Below are 19,045 nucleotides of genomic sequence, written 5' to 3'. Positions count from 1 at the left end.
TCTACCAAGCCTTCTCTGAATATGCCTTTGGGAGTCAGCATAGCCCCCCACCTAGGAGAATACTGAGGATGCTAGATGTAAATAGATGGTTGAGTTTGCACTGCCTCAAGTTAAAGGACCAGTGAGCAGAATAATCCCCTGAAAGGCTCTTGAAAATGTCTAAAAATAGATAAACAATTTCAAAGGGACTGTTTGTTGGTGCCCAGACTGAGTCCTCATTCTAAACCATGTTCTTATGGCAGCGAGGTACTTACATTTACTCACTCTTGTGGTTGCAAAGCAAGGCCATCCACAGAGCTGAAGCAACCATGGAGATCCTCGGTCATTGATTCTGTGTGATCACACCAGAAGGATTTCAGACAAGTCACTCAGAGTAGTAGAGATGAGTTTATTAAAGGGGCCAGGAAAAGGGGAAAAGGGAATACTCCAAAGAGAAAAAGGGAGAGTGGTTCCTCTTGGAGAGGGACAGCACACCCTCCTGCCCTCTTGTTTTACTGGGGTTGGGGTCCTAGGGAAGGTTCTTGACTTGTGACTGACATCAGGATTACATCAGTCCCCACAGTGATGGTCTTACTCCATGGAGGGGATATTTTACTGTGATAATGACATGCTAGATCCAAGGCAACTCTGGGTCACCTTGGCCTGTGCTGACCAGTTCTGATTAGACTTGTTCTTATAGATTTTATGGTTGGGGATTTGCTTCTCATTTTCCTGATTTATTCATATTATCTCATTTTCTGAGTTCTGGAATCTGGTGTATGTAAAGATCACAGAATGCCCTGCTTCAGGATAACTTGTATTCTTCTTATCAGTAGCAAGGAGCCTGTTAGGTCTGCATTTCTCCTGCAGATAATAGGTTGTTTGCTGAGGAATATGGCATATCCTATCTACTTAAGCCAGGCAGGGCCAGAGCAGCTTCAGGCAAATCACCCTTCAAAATAAAGCATTCTGGGTCACAGCACAGTCTATACAATTATCCCTTTAAACCTCCTGTTTTCACCACTCATGTCTGTTCCCTATCAATATCACATATTTGTCACCAAACATAATACTGTGTGCAGCTATCATTTTACAAATATCATTGCTAGTTCTTTCCATTATTTATCCCTATATTCAGCTTTAACAAGTACAATAGAAATTGTTTTCATTTTCTAACTTTTAAACCAGACCCTCTCCATTGGTTTATCATCTCCAACATTTTTCTTAACCAAAGGCTTTTTTTTCTTTGCCAACTTATAATTATTTCTCCTTTTAAGTCATTTAGAGAGAGGAAGAGATTCACTAGGATAAGTGGAGGAGAGAGAGAGATGTAGTGTCTTATGCCTATGTGTCTTGTCCTCTTGACTCCTTCCTCTGCATCTTGATCCACATGATGGCTAAGAGTTCTTAGCCTTGGACAACAAACCTTTTGGTACTAGCCTTCCCCCAAGAATGTCTTCTTATTGATTTTTTCCCCAGTAGGTTGGCAGAGCCTCTTTTTCTTCCTCATTTTACCTATCTCACTGAGTTCAGTGGCAGTTTGAATGATGTACCATGACTGGAGTCTCTTGAATGAGTGATTATTGGCAACAAGTTGAGAAACAAACTTCCTTAGAAAGAGAGTTCTTCAACTGCCCTTCCATTTCAACAATTGGAGCAGCAAGTTAAATATGCCTTTGGAAATTGGGGTTTACTTCAGGATGCTGGGAGACTATGTTAATCTCCAAAGGCATATTCAGAGAAGGCGTGGTAGATACCAATACACACATGGGATGCTATTTCAGAGCATATTAACAAATGCTTATTGTTAATATATGCAGGTATGGGTCTATGTGTTTTATAAATACTAGCATATTTGATTTTCCCAGCAACCCATTTTATAGATGAGGAAATAGAGGTATGAATAGGTAAATAATTTATTCAAAATACATGCAAATGGCAGAACTGGATTTAAACTCAAGCAGGAGGACTTGAAAGTCCATGTTCTTATTAAGCTGTGCCCCACATTTTGTCAGAACCTCAGCTTTTGCCAGCGGTCAACCTTCCCTTATGATTTGGATAAACAGTGATTCATTCCAATCAGCCTAGCCATCATATCCACTTTCCGGGGATTGTTTTAAAATTAATATCCATCAATTGTGGCCCAAAAGTATAAGGATGTTTTTTATTTGTTTTTATATTTTTGGTTTATTTTTTATTTTTTTGGAAAGAGGGAGCTCTGGGAATGCTTAAAAAGTAACATGGTGAAATTTTTATTTAAGTCATTTTATGTACATTGTCAGTTGTAGCTGAAACTGTCCTAAGTACTATAGATGCCATAAGATTATTTTTCTAGAAGTAATAACTATGTATCAATATTATTGTATACTATTAGATTATGTTTTCAAAACAATATCTTGTCAACTTTCAAATCAAAGTTTCAGTTTTCAAGAACCAAAACAAGCCTTTCAGTATGCACTATGATAGTATTTGACATTTGCCTCTAAGAACAAAAATTGAAATGTAAAATACTATATGTACAGCTCTATTGGTAATTTGATTTGATGACTACATTTTTACTACCAGATTCTTTTTTTTCATTGGTTGTTCAAAACATTACAAAACTCTTGACATATCATATTTCATACGTTCGATTCAAGTGGGTTATGAACTCCCATTTTTACCACAAATACAGATTGCAGAATCACATCAATTACACATCCACATTTTTACATAATGCCCTATTAGTAACTGTTGTATTCTGCTACCTTTCCTATCCTCTACTATCCCCCCTCCCCTCCCCCCCATCTTCTCTCTCTACCCCATCTGTTGTAATTTAATTTTTTCTCTTGTTTTTTTTCCCTTCCCCCTCAAATTCTCTTATATGTAATTTTGTATATCAATGAGGGTCTCCTTCCATTTCCATGCAATTTCCCTTTTCTCTCCCTTTCCCTCCCACCTCCTGTCTCTGTTTAAAGTTGATCTTTTCCTCCTGCTCTTCCTCCCTGCTCTGTTCTTAGTTGTTCTCATTATATCAAAGAAGACATTTGGCATTTGTTTTTTAGGGATTGGCTAGCTTCACTTAGCATAATCTGCTCTAATGCCATCCATTTCCCTGCAAATTCCATGATTTTGTCATTTTTTAGTGCTGTGTAATACTCCATTGTGTATAAATGCCACATTTTTTTATCCATTCATCTATTGAAGGGCATCTGGGTTGGTTCCACAGTCTAGCTATTGTGAATTGTGCTGCTATGAACATCGATGTGGCAGTATCCCTATAGTACGCTCTTTTAAGGTCTTCAGGGAATAGTCCGAGAAGGGCAATAGCTGGATCAAATGGTGGTTCCATTCCCAGCTTTCCCAGGAATCTCCATACTGCTTTCCAAATTGGCCGCACCAATTTGCAGTCCCACCAGCAATGTACAAGTGTACCCTTTTCCCCACATCCTCTCCAGCACTTGTTGTTGTTTGCCTTCATAATGGCTGCTAATCTTACTGGAGTGAGATGGTATTTTAGGGTGGTTTTGATTTGCATTTCTCTGACTGCTAGAGATGGTGAGCATTTTTTCATGTACTTGTTGATTGATTGTATGTCCTCCTCTGAGAAGTGTCTGTTCAGGTCCTTGGCCCATTTGTTGATTGGGTTATTTGTTTTCTTATTGTTTAATTTTTTGAGTTCTTTGTATACTCTGGATATTAGGGCTCTATCTGAAGTGTGAGGAGTAAAGATTTGTTCCCAGGATGTAGGCTCCCTATTTACCTCTCTTATTGTTTCTCTTTCTGAGAAAAAACTTTTTAGTTTGAGTAAGTCCTATTTGTTGATTCTAGTTATTAACTCTTGTGCTATGGGTGTCCTATTAAGGAATTTGGAGCCCGATCCCACAATATGTAGCTTGGGGCCAACTTTTTCTTCTATCAGACGCAGAGTCTCTGATTTGATATCAAGCTCTTTGATCCATTTTGAGTTAACTTTTGTGCATGGTGAGAGAAAGGGATTCAGTTTCATTTTGTTGCATATGGATTTCCAGTTTTCCCAGCACCATTTGTTGAAGATGCTATCCTTCCTCCATTGCATGCTTTTAGCCCCTTTATCAAATATAAGAAAGTTGTAATTTTGTGGATTGGTCTCTGTGTCCTCTATTCTGTACCATTGGTCCACCCACCTGTTTTGGTACCAGTACCATGCTGTTTTTGTTACTATTGCTCTGTAGTATAGTTTGAAGTCTGGTATCGCTATACCTCCTGATTCACACTTCCTGCTTAGAATTGCTTTTGCTATTCTGGGTCTTTTGTTTTTCCATATGAATTTCATGATTGCTTTATTTATTTCTGCAAGAAATGCCGTTGGGATTTTGATTGGCATTGCATTAAACCTATAGCGAACTTTGGGTAATATCGCCATTTTGATGATGTTAGTTCTTCCTATCCATGAACAGGGTATATTTTTCCATCTTCTAAGGTCTTCTTCTATTTCTCTCTTTAGGGTTCTGTAGTTTTCATTGTATAAATCTTTCATCTCTTTTGTTAGGTTGATTCCCAAGTATTTTATTTTTTTGAGGATATTGTGAATGGGGTGGTTGTCCTCATTTCCATTTCAGAGGGTTTGTCGCTGATATACAGGAATGCCTTTGATTTATGCGTGTTGATTTTATATCCTGCCACTTTGCTGAATTAACTTATTAGCTCTAGTAGTTTCTTTGTAGACCCTTTTGGGTCTGTTAGATATATTATCATATCATCCGCATATAGTGAAAATTTAAGTTCTTCTTTTCCTATTTTTATGCTTTTAATTACTTTTGTCTGTCTAATTGTTCTGGCTAGTATTTCTAGGACTGAATTGAATAGAACCCTAACCCTAACCCTAACCCTAACCCTGTCTTGTTCCAGATTTTAGAGGGAATGCCTTCAGTTTTTCTCCATTCAGAATGATGCTAGCCTGAGGCTTAGCATATATAGCTTTTACAATGTTGAGGTAAGTTCCTGTTATCCCTATTTTTTCTAGTGTTTTGAACATAAAGGGATGCTGAACTTTGTCGAATGCTTTTTCTGCATCTATCGAGATGATCATGTGGTTCTTATGATTAAGTCTATTAATGTGGTGAATAACATTTATTGATTTCCGTATATTGAACCAGCCTTGCATCCCGGGGATGAATCCTACTTGATCATGGTGCACATTTTTTTTGATATGCTTTTGTATTCGATTCGCCAGGATTTTATTGAGGATTTTTGCATCTAAGTTCATTAGAGATATTGGTCTGTAGTTTTCTTTCTTTGAAGTGTCTTTTTCTGGTTTCGGGATCAGGGTGATGTTGGCCTCATAAAATGAATTTGGAAGAGCTCCTTCTTTTTCTATTTCTTAAAATAACTTGAAAAGTATTGGTATTAATTCTTCTTTGAAGGTTTTGTAAAACTCTGCTGTATATCCATCCGGTCCAGGGCTTTTCTTGCTTGGTAGTCTTTTGATGGCTTCTTCTATTTCCTCCTTTGTTTTTGGTCTGTTTAAATTGTGTGTATCTTTCTGACTCAATCTGGGCAAATCATATGACTTAAGAAATTTATCAATATCTTCGCTATCTTCTATTTTATTGGAATATAGGGTTTGAAAATAATTTCTAATTATCTTCTGTATTTCTGTAGTGTCCATTGTGATATTGCCTTTTTCATCCCGTATGTTAGTAATTTGAGCTCTCTCTCTTCTTCTCTTCATTAGCATGGCTAAGGGTCTGTTGATCTTATTTATTTTTTCAAAGAACCAACTTTTTGTTTTATCAATTTTTTCAATGGTTTTTTTTTGTTTCAATTTCGTTGATTTCCGCTCTGATTTTAATTATTTCTTGCCTTCTACTACATTTGATGTTGTTTTGCTCTTCCTTTTCTAGGGTTTTGAGATGAAGTGTGAGTTCATTTATTTGTTGGTTTTTCCTTTTTTTGAGGAATGAACTCCAGGAAATGAATTTCCTTCTTAAAACTGCTTTCATTGTGTCCCATAGATTCCGATATGTTGTGTCTGTATTTTCATTCATCTCCAAGAATTTTTTTATTTCCTCCTTTATGTCTTCTGTAACCCATTGATCATTCAGTAACATATTGTTCATTTTCCAGGTGATCCAGGATTTTTCCTTCCTTCTTTTATCATTGATTTCCAGTTTCATTCCATTATGATCAGATAAGATGCATGGTATTATCTCCACACCTTTATATTTACTAATAGTTGCCCTATGGCATAATATATGGTCTATCTTTGAGAAGGATCCGTGTGCTGCTGAGAAGAACGTGTATCCACTTGATGATGGTTGATATATTCTATATATGTCGGTTAAGTCTAGGTTATTGATTGTGTTATTGAGTTCTATAGTTTGTTTATTCAGCTTTTGTCTGGAGGATTTGTCCAATGGAGAGAGCGGTGTGTTGAAGTCACCCATAATTATTGTGTTGTGGTCTATTTGACTCTTGAACTTGAGGAGAGTTTGTTTTATGAACGTCGCAGCTCCATTGTTTGGTGCATACATATTGATAATTGTTATGTCTTTTTGGTGGATGGTTCCTTTTAACAGTATATAGTGTCCTTCTTTATCCCTTTTGATTAACTTAGGTTTGAAGTTGATTTTATTCGATATGAGTATGGCCACTCCTGCTTGCTTCCGAGGACCATGTGAGTGGTATGATTTTTCCCAACCTTTCACCTTCAGTCTGTATATGTCTTTTCCTATCATATGAGTCTCCTGAAGGCAGCATATTGTTGGATTTGTTTTTTTAATCCAGGTTATTAGCCTATGTCTCTTAATTGGTGAATTTAAGCCATTAACATTTAAGGTTACTATTGAAATATGGTTAGTACTACCCGTCATGCTTGTTTATTTATTTATTTTAATATGGCTAGTTTTTCCTTTTTGGTTATTTTTTTTCCTTCCCTTTACTGAGTTACCTCCCACTGTTAGTTTTGGGTGCTGTTTTTCAATTCCTCTTCTTGTAGTGTTTTGCTCAAAATGCCTTGCAGTTCTGGTTTTCTGGCTGCGAATTCTTTTAACTTTTGTTTATCGTGAAATATTTTAATTTCATTGTCAAATCTGAAGCTTAATTTTGCTGGATACAGTATTCTTGGTTGGAATCCATTATTTTTTAGCGTTTGAAATACGTTGTTCCAGGATCTTCTCGCTTTCAACGTCTGTGATGAAAAATCAGCCGTTAACCTAATTGGTTTACCCCTGAATGTAATCTGCCTCCTTTCTCTCGTAGCTTTTAATATTCTGTCCTTGTTCTGTATGTTGGCTATCTTCATAATTATGTGTCTTGGAGTTGGTCTATTACGGTTTTGAATGTTTGGGGTCCTGTAGGCTTCCAGGATTTGGCAATCCATTCCATCTTTCATATCTGGGAAGTTTTCTAGGATTATCTCATTCAATAGATTGATCATTCCTTTGGTTTGAACCTCTATGCCTTCTTCTATCCCAATGACTCTCAGGTTTGGTTTTTTTATGACATCCCATATCTCTTGGATAGATTGCTCGTGTCTTTTAAGCATCCTTTCTGTGTTGACTATATTCTTTTCAAGTTGATAAACTTTGTCTTCATTATCTTATGTTCTGGCTTCTACTTGATCTAGTCTATTTGTAATATTCTCGTTTGAGTTTTTAATTTGGTTTATGGTTTCCTGCATTTCTAGGATTACTGTTTGATTTTTTTTTAAAATCTCTATTTCCTGGTAGAGCTTGTTCTTTGCCATTTGAATTTGCTTATTTAATTCGTTTTCAAAATATACTTTCATTGTTTGAACTTGCTGTCTAAAGTCTTCTCTAAGATTCCATTCCATCTGAGTAAGGTATGCCTTGAGTTCTTTCTCTGTCCATTTTTCTGATGCCTCTAGGTTCTCCTGTGTATTTAAGTTGTCCTGCATTGTTTGTACTCCTTTTTCCCCTTGTTTTTTCATGGTGCTCAAGTTACTTTCCAACTCTGTTTGACTGCTATGTTTCTGTTTTCTCCTTTAAATTTGTTTTGGTTTTTATAGTTCCACTATCTCTCCTTTGTGTTAGGAGACAATGTTTAGAGATGTTGGATTTAATTGTGATTTAAGGTAAATTCATTAAAGGCCTTCATATTTTGATGGCATATAGAGAATTGAGGTTTGGACTTAGGATTTTATGTTAAGGTCGGGCGATTTGATGGTATGGAGGTTAGTATATGTTAGCTTCTTTGGGGGGTTGCTCAAATGCAGGGGGATATTAACAAGAGAATAGACAGGAGTACTTGGTGGTAGTTAAGGGCTTAGGGGGACTATAGACCTATTCGTAGTATTCATCTATTTGCATTTAGTAAGTTATATGTAATCTGGGTGTTCATGCTTAAGAGGAAAGATGGGGAAAAGGTAAGGACGCAAACCAAGAGGGAGAGAAGAAAGAAGGAGAAAAAAATAGAAAAGAAAAGAAATGATAAAAAATAATAATAATATAATGCAGTAAAATAAAAATTACAATTGAAAAAAATTACAATTGAAGAAAAAAATAATTAACAAAAAAAATTTAAAATTAAAAAATTAAAGAATTTTTAAAAAATGAGAAAAGAGAAAAAAAAAGGGGGGGGGGCACTGTTAGGCTTCTATTTTCTTCGCTTCCAGTAGGTGGTGCTGTGCCTTCCGGGCCAAGATTTTGCCCTCTGGCTGTAGGATTACAATCCGTGTGAGGCTGCTCCCTCCTCCCTTCTCCCCCCCCCCCCCCCCCCCCCCGTGTCTCTCAAAAACCTGTTAGCTTAGGTTTATTCCTGGCCTCTCGTCCCCTGGCTTCTCCTGCTCGCCAGGCCTTCCCCAGTGTGATGCCTCTCGGCAGTTCAAACTGTACTCTGGGCCTACAGTTTGCTGGGTGTGGAGGGTGGCTATTGGGAACTGGCACCTTATTGTTTTGATTTTTTCCGCTTGCCCCTCCCCCAGAGCTGGCAAGACAGGTTTCGTTTTCGCCTTTGATTGGAGGGGGAGTTGGAGGTCAGGTGCCTTTACCTTTCCCCACGTCTCTATGCAGGCTCATTCTGATAATCCCTCCCCCGGAAAGCCGGGGAGAGATTTTATGCGAATTCCCCAATGTATGGGAGATGGGCTGAATAACACACACCTGTTTTATTGTTGCAATCTGTCAGAAACTGGCGATGGTGACGTCAGCTCTCCAAGATGGTGGCCGCTGGCTTCTTTGGTGGACTGTCCGGTGTGAGGGATAGAACTGGACCGCTTCCTTCCCCTGTCTCAAACCCCGAATTCAGCCCAGAGCTCAGTGAGGGCACAGCCAGCAGGACTCCACAGAATCCGCATCGCCGTTTCTCTCTGCTTGCTGGCCGCTTCTCGGCGTGCCCCGCCGTCTGTAGCCGTGGGGCGGGCCACGGGGCGGGCCGCGGATCAGTCAGCCTGGATCTCCGTTCGCACAGTTCCCTCGCGTTTGAGACCCAGTAACCGGTCCTCGGTGATGGAAATCCTTCCTCTAAGTTTCGGTGCACCCCAATTTTGCTGGAAATTCCTAACAAGATAGCTTTTGGTCGTTCTAACTCGTTATTCACCTGCAGAGTGACGTGGTACATGGGGGTGATGCACTCTATTTGCGGCCATCTTCCTTCTCCCACCAGATTCTTTATTGAGCATTCAAATGTGAATATTTTTGAGAACTTGGTTCATGTTTCTATCAGAGGGTTAGATTAAAACAAAATAATGATTGTAGAAAATCTTTCTGGATTTGAAATTTGCTTTTTATACTATTAAATTCTTCATGGTCAGGAGATTGTTATGTTTTCCCAGAGTCTGAATTATTTAATTATATAAAAAATAAGTTGACCAAATAAACAAAAGGAATGCTTGACAAGCACAGATAGTTAATTCTTTTATTCCTCAAATGATTCAGAACTTTAAAAAAGTGTTTTTACAAAATTAGCATTTCAATTGAACTTTTGATTTCCAGTGTACATAAGATTCACAATATTAAAGTGACTGACCCAAAAGACTTCAATAGAAACATGATTCTTTTGATTAAATTCTGTTGCCTTTTAATCCATTGCTAATATATCTAACACCATACTTTACACACCCAAGTTCCTCAAATATTTCTTGAATGAAAACAGGGATAAGGAGGAGATTTTGTTATCATTTTAAATATATATTATGTCAAAAGTATATAATATGTTAATATTCAAGGATTCAATGTGAATTATGTAGTTATAAAACTACACACACACACACACACACACACATACATATGTGGACACATGATTTTAAATGTAAAGCTTGGCAGAGAAAAAGCATCATGTTCTTGGAGCCTATAGAGAAGGTAAAAATACCTGAGATTTGATTTACTTACATACTCCTTCTTAGAAATAATTTATTTTTTTCACAGATATAACTTAGAATTATTAAATATACTATGGTCAGTTAAGAAAAAGAGTAAGAATCATGCAATGGTTAATTTTATGTGTTAACTTGACTGAGCCACAGGGTGACCTGCTATTTGGGCAAATATTATTCTAGGTGTTTCTATAGAGATGTTTTGGGTGAGATTAAAATTTAAGTGAGTAGGCTGAGTAAATCAGATTTTCCACCATAATGTGGATAGGCATGCAATCAGTTCAAAGCCTGAAGAGAACAAAAAGGTTGACCCACCTTTCCTAAGAGACCATTATTTATGCCCAACTGCCTTTAGACTGGGATATTGGGGGTGGGGGTTCTGCCTTCAGATTCAAGCTAAACATTTTGTTGTCCTGCATTACTAGTATATGGACTCACCTTGCAGATCTTGGGACTTGCCAGCCTCTGCAACTAGCCCATCTTTTATATTCTCTCTCCCTCTCCTGGCCTCTCCTCTCCTTTCCTCTCTTTTCCTCTTCTTTCCTTTCCTTTCCATTTCTGTTTCCATGGAGAATCCTGAATAATACAAATACAGACGAAAACCTTATAGAAATCCCAGGACAGATGAATTCAATAAAGAATGAACTGGGGAACCTAGAAATTATGAACCAATGCAGGAAGCTTTGTTAATTTATTTGTCCATATGAGGATTTCCCAAATAATATTCCTGGGCCTTCCATGGCCATTTAGGTTTGGGAAACCATGAAAGTTTTAGAACTTTCTTTTCTAGAAGGATCCTTAGAACTTTCAATATATCCATGAGTATTATGCACCTCCAAGCTAGAATATGCAGCATTTTCAAGGTATTTTCATATATTGCTCAAAGAAAGTTCTTTGGACATATTTCTTTTACATACTTTGGTAATGCTGATCTATGTTGCTGAGTAACAAAGTATACTAGAGAAGGTCTTATAGGTTGAGTTGATGAAGAATAGTTTCAAACTAAGGCCAAGGCAAATAAACATATGACCTACACAATTAAAAATCCCAGTTTCACCAGGTTACAGGATATGTAATAGAAATAACTTTGGATCTACTAGAATATGAAATTGAGATGGTGACTCATCCCCAGAAAGTACCTACCACAAAACAAGGAGAGCCTGAGAGACACTAATAAGCATAAAACTGAATTTGGGAAGAGAAACTAAGCCTGCCACTCACATTCTTCCCACAGTCACTGACTGTTTTGTATGATTTGTATGTGGTCACAGAGAAAGCTGTAGCCTAGGCTTCAACACAGAGCAGGGTAACCTTTTTTAAAAAAATATTTAATTTATTTGTTTTAATCAGTTATACATGACAGCAGAATGCTCTTCGATTCATTGTACACAAATGTAGCACAATTTTTCACTTCTCTAGTGGTACACAAAGTAAGGTCCCACCATTTGTGCAATCATACATGTACCTAGGGTAATTATGTCCATCTCATTCCACCATCTTTCCTGTCCCCAGGCTCCCTTCACTCCTCTCCCTCCTCTTTGCCCAACCCAAAGTTCCTCTACTCATCATATAACCTTCCCCATTTTGGATTAGCAGCATCCACTTATCAGAGAAAACATTCAGCCTTTGATTTTTTGGCATTGACTTACTTTGTTTAGCATGATATTCTCTAACTCCATCCATTTATCTGCAAATGCCATAATCTTATTCTTTTTTACTTCTGAATAATATACCATTGTGTATATAATATCAGTTTCTTTATCCATTCATCTATTGAAGGGCATCTAGTTTGGTTCCACAGTTTGGCTAATGTGAATTGTGCTGCTATAAACATTCATGTGGCTGCATTACTGTAGTATGCTGTTTTTAAGTCCTTTGGGTATAGACCAAGGAGTGGGATAGCTGGGTCTAATGATGGTTCCATTCCAATTTTTTTAAGGAATTTCCATACTACTTTTCAGATTGGTTGTACCAATTTGCAGTCAGAGCAGGGTCATCTTTTGAAAGGAGAGTTTCTCCAGAGGCAGCAACAAAAACTTTCCTAGAAGGTTCTTGATCGAGATTTCATCAAAGAAAGTTCCCTCTTGGGGTGGGCATGTTGTCATATGTGTTCCTGATGTCAGCTCCAAAATAGTCAGAAATCGCCTCATGATAGAATATTTGTGAACCAAGAAGGAGAACCAAGGAGAAAAGATAGAGAGAAGCAGGGGTACCCAGTCAGCCAACTTAAAAGGAAGCTACACAAATAAAACCTTCTGAAAGAATTCAGTGGGGAAAAATGTTCAAAGTTTTCACAGGTTTAAGAGGCTTTCTTACTTGGTAAGGAAGAAATAGCTATTTTGTTGTGATATGTATTTACCTTTCATTATTCAAAAAGGATATTGTGAGGGAAATGCATTAAAGTGAGGCAGGAATGGAAGCAAGAGGAAGTAAGGAGATTTGCTCGGTTCAGGCAGGAGATGATGGACACTTGAACAAGAGTAGCTATTGGAGTTTTACTTTTAATACATAGCTCTTTTTCTTTTCATAAAAAGAAAGACCTTTTGTACTCTCAACTTAGCTTCGGTAGTACTACCAGCCACCTGATGGTGGGGAACATACATTTTTGGGGAAATTGATTGGGGTTGTTTGTTCCTGCAAGAGTGGAGAATCATTAAGAGCACCAATAGGGATTCCCTAGCCACACAGTATCATCCATCCTAGGCTATCCCTCCCACATAAATGATTGTCATTCTCAAAGTGGTTGGCTTAAGCTACATTCATCTTTCACATTTTTATACACATTTGATACATAATCAATATTTTCTGAATGCAATAGAACTGAGTAAAAAAGTGACACATTTTTTTCTCATGAATTAAATCTTTCACCACAACTAGCTCTAAAGTAAGGAAATAATCTAGATTATTTAATATGACAAAACTGCCTGATAACTAAATGATGATTCATGAAATGTGATTGCTGCTGTGGATTGAACCCAGGGCCTCATACAAGCTGGGCAAGCATTTGCTGTACTACTGAGCTACATTCCAATTGTGATTTACCTTCTCAGCCTCCCAAACAGCTGGGATTACAGGTGTGTGCCACCACCCGCCACTGCAGCATGAGGTTTACAATCCTGTGAAGTCTTCATCTAACTTTCTCCTTTGATATGCCTGTCTTTCTGCCTAAGCTTTTGCCGTTAGAAATTATTTCCCCTAAAATAAGGTTATATCCCTTATGAAGCCAAAATATCCTGAGATAATTCATGAGCCTTATGATTTTGGCTGTAATGGATCTACCATATCTTTTTTTGAAAGAAAACAGATTTTAGGAGAGAAGAGGATGAAAAAAGAACACATTGTAGCTCGTTATGGAGAAAATATACTACTTGGGCATGTGGAGAAAAGGGCAAGAGCAGAGGAAGAGGAGGGTTTCTGAGTGTTCATACTCAGTGGCAAAAATTCCATTTCAAAGTGGCTAAAAACAGATAATAAACATGAAGTAAATATTTGTAGAAATGATCATTATAATGTTATACATATCACAATAAAATGGAAACAACTTACATGTTTAATGAAAAAGATATGGATAAATACATATAATAGTTTTAGAATGCAATATTATCCAGTTATCAAAATTATGTTTCTGAATAATATTTGATTGCATAGGATAAAAGTCCAAACAAAATGTGTGTAATATGCTTTATGGATATACATATGTTATAACCAGAAACATATATATATATATTATCTCAAAAATCTAAAAGATAGACACTTCCCATATATAATACATATATAATAAAATTTCAAATATCTGTAGAACTATATAGAAAAGATTATGAGTGTGAATGTTAATAGTAATGTGGGATTGGGGGTGATGTTTATTTTCTTTGATGATTTTCTATATTTACCAGTTTAAAAAAACAAATGAATTACTAGAGGAAATATCATTTTAAATCTATAATAAATATTGTTTAAATTGGGAGATTGCTCTAGATAGCTGCTAGGCAAGCATGATAGTTACCATGGGTCTGATTAGTCGTATTGAAAATAGCTCCCCTTTCCTCCTTAGAAGCAACTTCTAATGCATTAGCCAATTGTCCATATCTGGGCATTTGACTAAACTTGAATCTGTGGGACAGGTTTTCAGAATTGAATCTTACAAGGTGTTCTTCGTGCTTCTAAAGCACTTTTCTTTTATGAAGGGGTTGATGGTTGTAGGAGAAAGAGACTTGAAGAACATCTAAATTCATTAGCAATTTGTTATTTTCAGAGCATTTGAAAATCTGTCTATCAGCAGATTGACTGATCATCTTATTGGATGAGATAACTAGATTAGTGGCACTGACATTTGATATTTATTAAGTTATAGTTGTTCTCTTGGGTTGCTTAGCTCCAGCTAAGTTCAATTTAAATTGTGAAACAAAAAGAAAATGAAAAATTCTCATTAATAGTTAATTCCCATAATACATGAGATATAATACACTCATGATAATGTTTTCGGTGACCAAATCTCTGCTAAAGTGCACATAAAGGGCAGAATATCAAGAAATATCCTTGGAAAGGTGTGCCTGTTACTTCCATTTGTTTTCTCTTTCTCAAGGGGTAAGCATACTTCTGTTGGGATCATTTGTGTTTAAATAAATGATAATTTTTGGAAGACTAGGCATGAGTTCATTTGCATTTAATGTAAAAAAATGTTTTGATCTTTCTTATGAATTGTCTCTTTTTCAAAGTAGAGAAAGTTTCATTTAAAGGTTAAAAGGTACAGTTGGCATATTATCTTATTCCACAGTTTATAATCTATTAATATCATTTACATTGATCCTCATATTGTTCCTGAATTGACCAATAGGGAAAAAAATGTATGTCAAGATAATAGAGTGCTCAATAGGTCTCAACCAGAGGAGACTTTGCCCCAATTCCACTGGAGGTTTGGCAGGGTCTCCTGATGTTTTTGGTTTTCACACTTAGGGATAGGGAAGGTGAGATGGGAATGTCCTACTAACATATAGTGGTTTGAAACTACAGATGCTGCTAAATATCCTTAAGTGTATTAGACAGAATTATCTGGTCCCAAATGTCAATAGTGCTAAGGTTGAGAAATCCTGTTGTGTATAGATAGATGGAAGAAGTAAACACTGTAAAACATTTACATCAGGATTAAAAGGTATACAGGAATTTTTATACTGTCTGAAACTTTTCTATAAGTCTAAAAATGTTTCAGAATTTCAAAAAGATTTAAATAGGTACAGTTGGCAGTTTGGGTCTCTATACCCCTGTTTACAGCTTTGAGAGAGAAAATGATTTGTCCCTTGTTGTGAATATAAATTCAGCCCAGTTATTGTCCATGATCTGTGAATCCATAGTCTACAGAGACTGGAAGGGAAGTTATAAGAGCTCCCAATGCCCATTGGCCCATGACTGTTTCTGCTTGCTCCACTGTGCAAATACATGTCCTCCTGTCACATCCATGTTTAGACAGAGAACTTCTTAAACCACTCTTCAGAACCTGGTGTGGAAGCACCTGATGAAGAACCCACCCCTCTCCACCCAACTCTGCCTTACCTGTATCTTGTCCCCAGGTTTTATATCTTCTATATATCTTGCCAAGGAACTGTTCTTAGATCATCTTTATGAGTTTATACTCTTGTTTCTTTTTGTTCTTTTTCTTTTCTCTTTTTGGTACCAGGGATTGAACCCATGGATGCTTAACCACTGAGCCACATCCCCAGCCCTGTATGTATGTATGTATGTATGTATGTATGTATGTATTGACAGGGTCTCACTAAGTTGCTTAGAGCCTCACTAAGTTGCTGAGGCTGGCTTCGAACTGTGAACTTCCTGCCTCAGCCTCCCAAGCAACTGGGATTACAGGCATGTGCCACTGCGCCTGCTCTCATGTTCCAATTTTCTCAACTGTTAAATAGGGAAAATAATAGCACAACCTTGTAGAGTTTAAGTGAATTAATAAATATAAAATGGTACAACAGTGACACATACTGAGCCCTTAATAAAAGTGAGTATTCACTGATTTTTTTCAACTAATTGTTTATGCATTATTCCTGCCCTCCCCATACTCCTGTGAGATGTTCCCTAACTTTTGTATGAGGAAGATATAAATCATGTAGCACAGTTGTCCATGTTCTTTGTACAGCCCTGACCCTGACTCTTGCTGTTTCTGTTGCATTAATTCAACTCAAATACTTACTATGAATCTCCACATCCTGCGGCAGGCACAGTGATTGGGAGTCCTTAATATTCTGTGTATCATTCTCTTTTCCAACTCATCCCATCCTATCCAACTCTCTTCTTCTATTCATTGGATATTTCCAATGAGTCATACACAATACTAAAATGTTTCTTTCTTTTTTAAAAAGCTTGTTTGCTTCTCATAAAAGCCCTGTTTGAAATGGAGACCATGATTTTTCTTGGTTTATAATTAAGGAAAATGAGCCTTAAAGAGATTAACTGATAAAACTGAAACCTCAAAATTAAAAAGTAGTATATCTTTTCCTGTACTTTCCTAGTAAAAATGTGCTCGGAGTGAGGGGAGCCCTGCTCTCTAATTGGAGGTACACTACTGCCCAAGGAGTTGATGCTACTCTTCTGGTTCACTTCCTTGCAAAACACAGAAGCTGGAAGAAATGTGACAGCTATGCATTTGAAATTTTTCATCTCCCAGGGATTGTATTAGGTTCCAGGGACATAAAAATAGAAAATTCTTTGTCAGTAGCTTCAATTTGTTTAGTATCTATTATTTTCTGTACATGAAAAACTTAGTGGATTAAAACAGTGACTCCCTGTTTCTCATTATTCTCACTAGGTAGTTCCAATATTGCTTACAGTCAATCATGTGAATTCTTTCAGTTGGGAACTTAGCTTGGGGGTCTAAGATGGCTTCACTTACACATCTTGCAGTTAGTGCTCGCTGATGGCAGAGGGCCTCTGTTTTCCTCCCAAGAATTATGCTTCAGAGCCTCTCACCATGTGAGATCTCCAATAGCATAGTCTGGTCTTCTTGACATGGTCATTGGCTTCCAAGGGACTGAAAATGGAAGCTACGTAGTTTCTCAAGGCCTCATTAGAGAACTCACACAGCATTACTTCTGCCACATTCTATGCGTCAAAGTAAGTTATAGGGCCAGATCAGATTCAGGGGCAGGGGAAAAGACTCTATCATCTGATGTGAGTAATGGCATAGGATCACAAGGATGGGAGGGGTTGCCGTAGCCATATATGGAAACAACCTGTTACCCTCACGTCCATGTATCTCTTTAGCCAGAAAACAGAGTTTTAAAGCTAGAAGACTCCTTAACTGTCATAGGATTCAACCCTGTCATGCTCTGCATGTTTGCATCCTCCTCACATTCATAGTATAATCACCAATAGGAGGCAGAGCCTTTAGAGAAGTGCTTAGTTCATGAGGCTCTGCCCTCCTCCTGTTCATGAGGCACCTGTCTTCCTGTTCCTGGGCTAGGCACCAAGGGTCTTTGGTGGTTTGGCCTCATTGGCCAGCACTGCCCAGGTGTGCCTTCCTTGTCATTGCCTTTTCTGTATATTCTGAGCTTGAAATGATGCTGGGCTTTACCACATGCAAAGAAAGTAGCAGCTCAAACCCCGACAGATGTTATGAAATGAAATCTAGCACACTTATATAACATTTTGGAACAGTCCATTACACTGCTGTACATTTTTCTAAGATCCACAGACAACTGCTGCAATGTGAATCATGTTGCTTGATTCAGAATGGAGCAGGTGATCCATAAGTGATAATTTTCCTCAGCATAACAACAAACCTGAAAATAATTTAGAGGTTCTATTTTCTCAGATCATTAGGATGTTATTTTGGATTATTTCCAGCCTGCTGCATGGAGGATAGATATTTATTTTGTCTTGAAGTCAATATTTGTTATCAAATACAGTTCTGGTGTTACCCCAGGCCTCATGAGTGTGTATAGCTCTTATTGATGGTTAAGGTAAATTAAGATTATAATTCTTAGCTTTATTGCTTCCTGAAGGCCACAAATTTCCTAAGAAATGGTATCTCCAGAAAAAAAAAATCTTCACTAGATTCCTGCTATCCTGAGTCAATTATTGATGGAATAAAACCTTTTTAAATTCTAATAACATTTATTATTTTACAGATTAAAAATAATATTTGTTTATTATATAAAATTTGGAAAAGGCAGCACTCCAAGGAGAAAATACAGATCACTCACAAATTCACCTTTTGGTCAAAACCACTATTAACAGTTTTAGTGTATATTCTTCCTAACAGAGAGAGTATTAATTCTAGAGATTAATATGAAAAGAGTATAAATATGCATATAGCACTGGGTTTGATCCCAACTCCACACACACAAAGATTATCTTGTGAACTAATTTTGCAACCATATTTTTGTATGTGTGCTTTGTTTAGTTTTATCTAAATATACCAAGACTATGTCTAAATGTCATTAAATATTCTTCTACCTTACACAATGAATCTTTCTCTCATTTTGACAGGACAGTGATATTGAAGCATTAGCCAGGTGTTTGGAAAATGTCCTGGGTTGTACCTCTCTAGGTGAGTAAGTTTCTTCAGATTCCAAATGATAGTGTTACTTAATGATTCTGATGGAATATCCAAAAGTTAGAATGCTTAGAAGGAATCTTATAGGTACTTTGCCCAATCTCTTCATTTTACAGATGAAGAAACTGAGGCTAATAGAGGCTGAGTGTCTGGCTAAGGAGTCAGGAAACTCAAGGAAGAATTGCTTATTATTATTATTATACTATAAATGACCTTTA

General features: G+C 37.1%; 1 protein-coding gene across 1 annotated transcript in view; it reads left to right on the top strand.

The window, feature by feature from the left end:
- The window catches only part of Nek11 (NIMA related kinase 11), a 337,064-nt gene that overhangs the window by 227,297 nt on the left and 90,722 nt on the right, over positions 1 to 19,045 (top strand). The window contains exon 15 of the mRNA XM_027933893.2: positions 18,761 to 18,821. Within this exon, the coding sequence (XP_027789694.2) occupies positions 18,761 to 18,821 (61 nt within the window). The remainder of the gene's footprint in view (positions 1 to 18,760; positions 18,822 to 19,045) is intronic.

Source organism: Marmota flaviventris, chromosome 8 (genome assembly GCF_047511675.1).
Source record: "Marmota flaviventris isolate mMarFla1 chromosome 8, mMarFla1.hap1, whole genome shotgun sequence".
In the NCBI taxonomy this organism is placed as follows: Eukaryota; Metazoa; Chordata; class Mammalia; order Rodentia; family Sciuridae; genus Marmota; species Marmota flaviventris.
This window is presented reverse-complemented; position numbering and strand designations above follow the sequence as displayed.